Raw genomic sequence first — 11,199 nt, 5'->3', positions numbered from 1 at the left:
TGACCTATTTGCTTGTAAAAATATAAAGCCTTATCATTAATTAATAAAAAAAGGGGGATATGTAGGGAGCCGTTTCCTGCATTCTCCATTACAATGATGGTGCCTGAAGACACCAAAATGTAAATTACTTCACAGGCACTGGGTAATCTCCATTCCTTTGATCTCTGCCTATCCCGTGGCTCATTTGGCCTGAGGAGCTGAAGCCATTCATAGGGTAACACGTCCCAGGCAGCTTGCCAGCCTTTATTAAGGAATGGGATTCTTGGTTCAGTGTCTCCGCTCTGGTAAGCTTATGCTCTCCCAACTCTCAAGATGCATTAAAGCTTGTCTGCAGAAGGATCCGAGTGTCCTGCGTGTATTTCTTGCCGGCGAGAACATACAGCGCGCGGGACAGTTACCTACACCTAAAAGTCCTTCCTAACCCCAATAGATATGTTTCATATTTTTAATTTAAACATTTTAAAGAAAGTCTCAGATATGGAGGTCGAAATCCAGTTTCTATATTTCTATAATTAGCTATTGGAAAATTTTACAAAATTCGATAGTCAGAAACCTTAAGAATGACAATGTGTATCATTTGTCTATTATTTTTACACTACTTCACATGCTACAGGTATGATTAGACATGAGATACTTTAGCTCAGTGGTTCTCAACCTTCTTAATGCTGGGACCCTTTAAAACAGTTCATTGCCTTGTTGTGACCCCCAAACATAACATTATTTTTGTTGCTACTACATAACTTAAAGGTTGCTACTGTTATGAATCATAATGTAAATATTTGTGTTTACCAATGGTCTTATGAGACAGACCCCTGTGAAAGGGCCATTTGATTTCCATAAGGGTTGAGACTCACAGATTTAGAAACATGGCTCTAGCTTCATAAATTCTGATAAGATTTTATAAAACAGTATGATCTATAAATCATTAGCATGCAGAAATTGAATAAAAAGGGTTACAATTTCAATTCAAATTAAAGTAACACATTCTGCAAAAAAAATGAAGCAAACAAAAGTACATTACAAAAAGAACAGATGTTTCCATCAAGAGAGGAACCCTATTGTTAGGGAAAAGAGCAACATATGCTACAAAATTATAAATAAGTCAGAAGCATCTTTTGTTATAATCATTGAGTGTACTATGGATAATTGTAAATATCAATAGTTAAAATCAGTTTTTTACAAATCATTTCTACTAGCCAGGCATTGGTGGCACACGCCTTTAATCCCAACATACTTTTAATCCCAGCACACCTTTAATCCCAGCACTTGGGAGGCAGAGGCAGGCGGATCTCTGTGAGTTCAAGGCCAGCCTGGACTCTTAGAGAGAGTGCCAGAATAGGCTCCAAAGCTACACAGAGAAACCCTGTCTCAAACCGCCCCCCAAAAGAAAAAAAGAAAGAAAGAAATCATTTATACTTATAAACTGACATTATGAAACTGTACATCCATGTATTTTTTCATCTTAGTGTACACAAGTAACATGTTTGAGATGTAATAATAAAAAAAACACTTGGAGGCATCAAATGATTTTAATATGTCCAAACTATGAATAAATCATTTCACTTTAGGCAGAAGAAAAATTTTAAAGGAGACTACAATACACTTCCAGTCCACTCGGAAATGCTTGTTCCATGAGAAGTTTGTGAACAATATCCACTAAGAGCTCAGCACTGTAGAAACATGGAAATGTGAATGTCACCATCCACATCATCATACTGTGGGCGATCTAATTTTAGGATGGTAAGTTGGGACGTTGCCTGTGCATTTTAAAATAAAAAACACCCAGGTATTAACATTTTAGTGGCATTTTCTTCTTGGTATGTTTTTTTTTTTCTCTCTCTCCAGTGAAATAGATGTGCTATGTTTGAAATGTACCTTATACATTGGTGTGAAAAAATCTTGAGATTGACAGGAAATGTAGACATAAGTACAAATTTTCATGAATTGGCTCTTGTGCAAAATCCTCTGGCTCCCCACTGAGTTATATATAAATGAGCAAATGCGCTCCTAGAACCAAATGGCCTCACAATCATATCTGCAGAGGACCTTATAAACAACAATTGAGCCCCTTTCTCAAGGAAAAGAAGAAACTTCTTAGGGCTGTGATGAGCAATCTAGCAGGGGGAGGGTGACAGTGGAATAGCTGTGAGAGAAGAGAGTTAATCTAATATTGCAAAGAAGGCTGGCATGCTTATACTCCCTCAGTCCCACAGCAGGCTTCACCCCAGATCACTCCTAAATCCTTTTGACAGAAGATTATGTATAAGGGAAACCAGGAGCACAGAGAACTAAATACTATATAAACACATTATGAATCAAGACAGACTTGAAAAGTCACCAGGCAGCAAAGCTTCAATGTAACCTAACTGAAGGAATTAAATAGCTAAAGAAAGAATTTGTCATGCAAAAGAAGGATTATCTATGAGACAAAATGACAGAAACACAAATCGTAATGCTGATTTCCACTTAGTCTAGTGTTTTCAGTTTCCACAAAAGTAATGTGCTTCAAAAGTTTGACATAACAACGCCCAGCTACTTAAAAATATGAAAATGTCAGCATCTAAATATACTGTCGATAGTTAATTTGAACATATAGCTCTATTTGGTTAATTTGGACACAGAGCTGAACTTCACTGTTGCTTAAATGTAATTTCAGGGACAAACCATATACATCCATGTTTCAGTTCCCTTTGTACAGTTAGGGTGGCTCAGTGCAGAGCTAAGTTCCTGCTCAATTCTATGAGATCCTTTTAGGTTGCAGACTCCTCCCCGTCAGCCTACTTCTGCTCTGCAGGTGCAGGCCCAGAGGACTTCTTGGCCCCATTTCTTGGCTTTTGAAGAGACCAGGTCCTTCCTTCTGTTTCCTACTTTGTATCCAAATGAAATAACTTTTTTCTTCTAGCCTGTTCATCTTTCTTCTTTATTAATACATTCAATGTCTTTTGTGCTTTCTACTAATTCTTATAATCAGTATTCTTTTGAATTTTGTCTTCTAGTTTCTGTCAGTTAATCAGAATCTTACCTTGGTTTTCCCAAAAGTACTTCATAAAAGGATGGTGGTCACATTACATACTATACTCCCTGAGCCCCAAATATGCTCTCAACTTCTCAGCTCAAGGAGGAAACATACTTTGAGTACTTTGGGGAGCAAAAGTAATTGTCTTTGCTGTAGCCTTCCTATTTAGGCCAAGAAAATTCTCAGTAAGACATTCTTCAGCAGAAGTTGCATTCCCTTGGCACCTTGTGTTAGGAAATCTGAGTTGACAATCTGATGAGTTACACAGTCACCTGGGAGAGACACATCCCCCTCCCCCCACCTATCTATATTTTAATTTGAACAGAATTACATCACTTTTCCTCCCCCAATACCCATCCCTGCTTGTCTTGAGCTGTAAAGAACCCCCCACTTTGACTAGCCACAGCGATAGAGTTTTATGAAAATATCTCTTGCATTAAAAAAAATTGGACTTTGTGGGGCCCAACCTCACAGCCGAAGTAGTATGTAAATACACCTTGAGATCACTTAAGATTTAAGCCGCTATAATACTATATAATCAGTCTAAGTTTAGTCTGCCTTTAAAGAGACCAATGCACAAACCAACCTTATTGGTCTGGAATTTCTCATGCAATTAGCTTTACAGCCTAAGGCTAATGGATAACTTTAATTTTAAATTATGTATTCTTCCATGCTGCTGACCCAGAGTAATGTACGTGTATTTGTGTACTGTAGTAATTGTTATGGAATAATCTTTTTGTATACTTTGAAGTTGTGTCTTTGGCAAGCCTCCTTCTGATTGGTTTAATAAAAGAGCTGACTGGCCAGTAGCTAGGTACAGGTGGGACAGCCAGACAGAGGATGCTGGGAGGAAGAAGGGTGGAGTCTCTGGAGTCTTGAGAGGTGCAGAGAAAAGGAATATAAATGTGCCATGTTGACAGACAGTACAGCTATGTGGCAGAGGGTAGATAAGAAATATGGGTTATTTTCAAATGTTAGAGTTAGCTAGTAATCAGCCTGAGCTATCAACCGAGCATTTATAATTAAAATAGGTCTCTGAATGGCTATTTGTGAGTGGCTCCCGAGACACAGAGAAACTCCATCTACAAGTAATTTGCTGAAAACAACCAACAGATTGGAAGCAACTTCATACAACAAATATTTATAAAAATTGGATTTGGAACATCAAACAATTGTATGGATGCTAAAGGGGATAACATTCCCCAGCCTGCAGTTCTTTTTGGAAGGTGGGAGGACCTATAGGAGGTGCGTCCTAATGAAAATTATGTCACTGAGGGCAAGTCTTTTGAGGGGACTCAGTTCTCTTCCTCTTTTTTTGCTTCTCAGTCATCATGAGGTAAAGTTCTTCTATGCTATGCCCTCTTATATAATGTGTTGTGACAGAAGACAAAGCAATAGGACCTGGTAACTATAGGATGAAACCTCTGAAACTATGAACCAAAATAAGACTTTCCCCTTTATAAGCTGATTGTTTCAACTACTTTTGCTTGAATACAGTTTTCCAAGTGATGAAAAACTGATTAATGCAAGAGGTCTTAAGGAACCCATTTAGGGAATTTGAAAATGGGCACAATGCTGAGATAAACAGAAAGCTGTTGTCTGACTGAGGCCTGAACAAATTATACCCACTGTGGAATGGGAACTGAATCCAATAGAAATATGCAAAAAGGGCTGGTTCATTCGATGGCAGAATTGGGGAAATGCAGCTTGACTGGGCATCAGCTTGTGATGACAAAATCATTTATCATAGGATTGTTTTCAGAAGAGGAACTGGGCTACTCGAAGAGAATGGGGGTGTCTGGTCCCCAATTGTTTTAGAGATCTCCTCCAACCAGGAGGCCTACTAGTGAAGAATTAAAGACCTTGGCTGGAAGAAGCAAAGCTCAAGTATGACCTGCAGCTAATGGAGAAATTCTAAGTGCCTCTACCTGCTTTAAGGAAAACATGAGCTCACCAGAGATGTGCACGTATCTCCACCAGAGAGCCAAGGTCAACACGGAAGCCAGTTTGTCAAGACACCAGTTTACATAAAAACACATCCCCTCCTAATTTCTTCTCATTTCAGTTCTCATAGGTAGCACCACCCAACCCTTAACTACTGCAGACTTCCAGCCGGAACTAACTCTGGGGTGAGTAATAATACCACCATGTAATAAACTGTAGAGATGGCAACATTTATTCATAAACTTTGTTTTGACTGAATCCTAGGTGTCTTAGTTTCCTTTGCTAGGGCAGTGATAAAATACTTTGATAAATGCAACTTAAATGTGGAAGGGTTTATTGGGCTCACAATTCAAAGTTGCAGTCCATCATTGTGGGGAAGTTAAGGACAGCAGAAAATTGAAGCGGCCGGTCACATCCATAGACAAGACGACACTGCAATGACTTCATGCTTGCACGCTATGTGTTCAGCTAAAGCTCAGCTCTTGTTCAGGACCATGAAATAGTATCGCCCACACCTCAGTTAACCCAGCAAGAAAATCCCTCATATGCACACAGGCCAACCTAGTCTAGACAATTACTCATCAAAACTCTTTTCCCATTGGCTCTGCATTATATCAAGTCTACAGTCAAAACTGAACATCACACCAGGACTTACTTAATTTAAATATGCACTAATACACTATGGGACCCAGGCAATCATCCTAGGATTTCCCTCAGGTTCACTAAAAGTTTATGAAAATGTCTATTTTGTTTACTTGAGAACATTACAAGCACTGATAATGATAATTTCATTATCAGTGTGTTTATACCCCGGATATGTTGTGTGAAACCACCATGGAAATTCACAGCTATGTGCAGATGAAAACATCACGTGGCAAAGCAGTGCCCAGGCAAACAATGACGTGGCCTGGTCACCAGCAAATTAACAAGTCATTTGGGCAGCTAGCATTCTTTTATTGTGAGTCATTCCTGCACCAAGATGGTTTCTGCTTGCATAATGGGAACAAAACCTCGTTCTGGGGACGTAATGGAAACCCCTAAACCTCATTGGGCCCTTCAGAAGCCCAGCATCGAGGCTGAGCAGCGATTGACATTAGGACGCCACTGGGATCATCCGAGTGCAGCCTGCGCGTGGGCCGGCAGCGTGGTGACGTCACCGTGCGTCGGGTACGCCCCGCCCCGGATCGGATGGTCGCCAGGGGACGCTCGCGGGGCGGGTCGCCTTGGCAACCCGCCGCTCCGCCCCTCCACCCCTTTAACCTTTAGGCTGCGCGGTTCCGGGTCCCTCTCCGTCCCTGTCCTTCCCCTCCCCTCCCCTTCGGGCCTGTCGGGACCGGAAGCGAAGATGGCGGCGGCTGCGGCCGAGCTGGTGATCGGCTGGTGCATCTTCGGCCTCTTGCTCCTGGTAGGGGAGGCGCTCCGAGTTCTCCCTGGGTGCGGAGGTGGGAGGAGGAGGGCGGGCCAGCGCCGGCCTGGCGAGCCTGGAGACCTTCCTCGCCCTCCCTGCTCTCTGCTGGGTCCGCGAGGGTCCCCCAGAGGAAGGTGGGGAGGCGCTGACTCCCGAGGTCTCTTCCCAACTTCAGCCTCTCACGTCTTGTCCGTCTTGTCCGAGGACGTGGCTGGATGGTCGGTCTGGGGACGAGCGACCCTCGGGGTGGAGATGGCTTTGGTTGGAGTCCGAGCCGCCAGCCTCCTGGGCTCTGGCTTGGTCACTTGTTTGTTTTTCTAAACGCCCCATTTCCCCCAGTGTGCTTTAACCCTTGGGGTAGTAAGTCCCCAGACTTCCCTGTGCTCATTGTGCGATTCTGCCTTGATGACGACGCGAGTGTCACGTTCTAGGTGTCACATTCCACTAGAACAGGTGGAGCAGGTGTATGGTCAGGTGGCAGCCCTCCTGTCGGCCAGTGTTAGGTAGGGTGTACTGCTGTGTGTCTGGCCTCAGGTGCCTTCTTTCCAGCCATCTCATCTTTGATTATTGAGTGCACAAGAGCAATTGTAATGGCCCAGGGTATTCTACTTACTACTACCCAAAAGACAACAGTCTCAGTTTGTTTAGTTTGCTTCTCTCTGGACCTTTCACGCTGTCAAACCCTTACCCCACTCTTCAAGGACTTGAGCCCTGTGGTTACTCAGTGTTTGCATTTTGAAACTCGCTTGATGTCGTTTGTCAGATTCCCTAGACTGACACTCGTGTAGTATGTTCCGCTACTAAGGTTTTTCACTAAGAACCACACACACACAACTCTTGCTTAGCATGTTCGGGGTTCCTAAATTGAACCTTTAGTATAGGATGCTTACCTTCACTTTGACAGATCCCATTGCCCTGGGCCATTCTCCAGGGGGTGGAAATTGGAAATCCCAAAGGTTAGTGGTGTGCTTTCCAGAGCTGTCCAGTTCTGTACTTAGAGAATTCCCCGGCTTTTCCAGTCCATTTATTTAGAAGAAAACAAACATGTAACCAGTATGACACTATAATGGGACTATTTTGATTAAAGAAAAAAAAACCACAACTTTTAAATCGCAGTAGTTTTTACTGTAGACCATAGGAGGTTACAAAGGGAATAATAACATGGCTTTTTTTTTTTGGGGGGGGGGCTGGGTTTTTTTTTTTTTGGTTTTTTTTTTTTTTTTTTTTTTTTTTTTGGTTTTTCGAGACAGGGTTTCTCTGTGTAGCTTTGGAGCCTGTCCTGGCACTCGCTCTGGAGACCAGGCTGGCCTCGAACTCTCAGAGATCCGCCTGCCTCTGCCTCCCGAGTGCTGGGATTAAAGGCGTGCTGGGACTAGGCGTGTGCCACCAACGCCCAGCTTATAACAAGGTTTTTTATAAAGGGCTGATGAGTGGAGCTTAAATATTGAAAGACAAAATATGATTTTGTGTATGAAATAGAACTTGGGAGAGGACATTGTTGAAAGAAAGTAGAAGTGGAAGTAAACTGAAAAGTTAATGAAATTGCATTCCGGACACCGTGAGACTGATTGAAGAGTGTGTATGTGAGGTGCGGAAATAGTGATTTATTAAAAATTAAACTAGTGTCAGGTGTGTGTGTGTGTGTGTGTGTGTGTGTGTGTGTGTGTGTGTGTGGTGGTGAAGAATGTAGACTCTAGGGCAGTTTGGTCTCATCATCATGTTTCATGATAATACACCAGCAGTTTTACCTGCAGTGGTTTATAAATCATGCACTGGAATGTCAGAAATGGTTTTTTAAATGCAAAATGATATATTATTATGAGAGTGGTTTTCAGGTTTTGAATCTCCAGAAAAAGTTTTAGAAACACAGGGTCTGGGAACTTCACATTTTGAGACCTAGTGCCAGTTGTGTAAGAAAGGATTAAGTAATGAGTGTTCCCTTTTTACATCTTCGACAAACAAAATGGACGTTAGTTTCTTGTACCACATGCAGAATAATTCCATTGGCTCCTTTATGTAAGCCCTTCTGCTGAGTTCCCCATCTCCTCAGTAATTTGGCCTAGCCCACCTTTCAAATGCTCTTCCCATTACTACCGAGGAAAACTCCATATCTGTAAGCAAATTACTTGTGTTCTTTAAGATGTGGGCATCACTTACAGATTTGTCACCACTACCCAATCTGTGGGTCCACCCCACTGAAGTAGCTTTAATAAGCTCCCCGGAAACATCTCTGCTTCTTATTTTGACAAAACTCTAGTATTCTCATTCTTGGCAATACCCTGTTGGTTCCCAGCCTTGACCCACTCATTAAAACCAACTAGGGAGTTATTAAAATCCCAGTGCTCAGAACAATTGAATTCAAATTGGGGAGAGTTGTAGAACTATTTAAACATCTCTCCTTGATTTTAGTAATAGCTTCTTAAAAGAAAATAATGTTTGTTAGGCAGTTACTACAGCTATGCAGTAGCTCGCTTAATCTTGAAAAAACCCGACGGGCATTGGTGGCACACGCCTTTAGTCCCAGCACTCGGGAGGCAGAGGCAGTCTCTGTGAGTTCAAGGCCAGCCTGGTCTCCAGAGCGAGTGCCAGGATAGGCTCCAAAGCTACACAGAGAAACCCTGTCTTGAAAAACCAAAAAAAAAAAAAAAAAAAAAGAAAGAAAGAGTTTTTATTCTTGTCTCATGGGTCAGGACAATTGGTTCATTTGATGGTATAGTTACTATTGTCATGTGCAGCATAACCTAGAGAAAAATTTGGGGGGGTCTCTTAAGATAGTAAAAGTCAAAACCTCCTACGTGGCTACTCTGCCTGGCAGCTTTTTGTAGCTTGTCTCTCTGAGGGTAGTGTATGCTCTCTGGGTGCTTCCTCTCAGTTTCAGCTTGGCAAAAATGCCAACATCTCTCTCCTGAAGTCTATGGAGAATGTGCTGAACACTGTGTTAAGTGCTGTGACCTATAGAGAGGTGAGACCCTGCTTCCAGTGAGTGCAAAACAAACTTGAGGAATGTTTGCAAGAATTTTCAATTCACCTTAAAACACTCATTACATGTTAATATAACCTTTTATGGAAAGTAACTTTCTTAAAAAAAAAATAAACATTTAAACCAGAATTGGAGCTTAGGTCATTTTAGTTGTGGCTGTATTTGTTTGCTAACTTATTATTATTATTTTTTGTCCTAACATCTAGCTTCTCTTCACTTAATTTTTTCCTTCTTTTTGTAAATGTCAGTGTTGAAATGACAGCAGTTTGTAAGAATGACATAAATCTTTGATGGATTTCAAATGTATTGGGCCAAGTGAAAGAAACTAGACACAAAAGATAGTTGTTACATGAATACATAATGGCATTGGGGAAACTGTAGGAACAGATCACAGGTAGTGGTGGTTAGGGGTCGTGGATGTAGAATGGGGTTATCTGTGACAAATCAAAGTATTCAGTTGCAGTGGAACCATTCTTGGTATCTTAATTGTGGTCAAATCTAGATGCTACAGAACTAGTTAGATGGTACAAAGTAAGTTTTTGTCTCAGCATTCTAACAGATCTTGTTTACAGCAATGGTTCTTACTGTTGACTAACAAAGCCTGATTCTTGGAGGAGCCTCCCAAATTGGTTGACTTGATATGGAGTAGAAGATGCATAAAGGTTTTCAAGAACTACTTATATAACTCTAGCTCACAGTCGGGGTTGAGGACACTGACTTAGTAGTGTCAGCAACCTTCTGTTATAGAGTAGAACATAGGAGCTCTAACATAGTACCTGACCACTCCTGCCATGATCATGTCCATTAGCATGGAGATGTTCAAAGCCCACCTGGGCTTCTAATGATGAACCTCTGGGAGGTGGGCCCAGCAGCCCGCCTCAGCAGGCCCCCTGTATGATCCCAATGCTGCCTAATGATGTAGAATCCCTGGACCTATGTATGCTCTTTGTTAGGCACTGGAGAGGTCCTAAGAGTGCCACTCAGAGATGTCAACTTCATTACCCCTTAGGCACAGTTTTCACAGGAAAACTTGTTAGGCACGTAAATCCATTTTCATTATTGAATTTTTTTAAACGCCCTTTAAAGTTTATAGCTTTGGTGTGGTGATTAGCAGTTAACCTCTAGGTGGATGGCATCTGTGGGCTGCAATTTCCAGTACATTTCCTTTAGATTGGAGAGGCATGTATTGGGGCATGACATTGTGTGTAACTATTAATGTTTGGTGAGGATGTGTGCAATTGTACACTGTTATTCATAAGGTGTGTGGACTTAAGTAAAATTGTACTTTATTTTCATTTGTAAATAGGCTTTAACTTCCTATTGTGTACAAGTTTATAAAAGTTTTCCTTACACATGTCAAAGAACCTTTGGCCAAATAAATTTTAAATGCATGCTGATGTTAGTGTTAAAGGATGTATAAGGTAACGATAGGTATTTCTTCTGTTGTGTTTCAGGCTATTTTGGCATTTTGCTGGATATATGTTCGTAAATACCAGAGTCAGCGGGAGAGTGAAGTGGTCTCCACTGTAACAGCCATTTTTTCCCTGGCAGTTGCACTGATAGCGTCAGCACTTCTTCCGGTGGATATATTTTTGGTTTCTTATATGAAATATCAAAATGGTACATTTAAGGTAAGTATTATTGTGCTATATGATTATTTTTTTCTTGTGGATACTTAGCAATAGTTTCATTTAGCAAACCAGTGTTTTGCTCCCCCCTCCCTCCCTCCCTCCTCCCTCCCTCCCTCCCTTCCTCCCTCCCTTCCTTCCTCCCTTCTCTCTCTCTCTCTCTCTCTCTCTCTCTCTCTCTCTCTCTCTCTCTCGTGTATGTATGTGTGTCTCTTTGCATAGA

General features: G+C 41.6%; 1 protein-coding gene across 1 annotated transcript in view; it reads left to right on the top strand.

Moving 5' to 3' along the window:
- Positions 1-6,149: 6,149 nt before the first annotated feature.
- Positions 6,150-11,199, top strand: part of Lmbrd1 (LMBR1 domain containing 1) — an 85,827-nt gene continuing 80,777 nt past the window's right edge. The window contains exons 1-2 of the mRNA XM_027392822.2: positions 6,150-6,365; positions 10,803-10,979. Of these exons, the coding sequence (XP_027248623.1) occupies positions 6,306-6,365; positions 10,803-10,979 (237 nt within the window). The 5' untranslated portion in view covers positions 6,150-6,305. The remainder of the gene's footprint in view (positions 6,366-10,802; positions 10,980-11,199) is intronic.

Source organism: Cricetulus griseus (genome assembly GCF_003668045.3).
Source record: "Cricetulus griseus strain 17A/GY chromosome 1 unlocalized genomic scaffold, alternate assembly CriGri-PICRH-1.0 chr1_1, whole genome shotgun sequence".
In the NCBI taxonomy this organism is placed as follows: Eukaryota; Metazoa; Chordata; class Mammalia; order Rodentia; family Cricetidae; genus Cricetulus; species Cricetulus griseus.
Note: the sequence above shows the minus strand (reverse complement) of the source record. Positions and strands in the feature narration are given on the sequence as shown.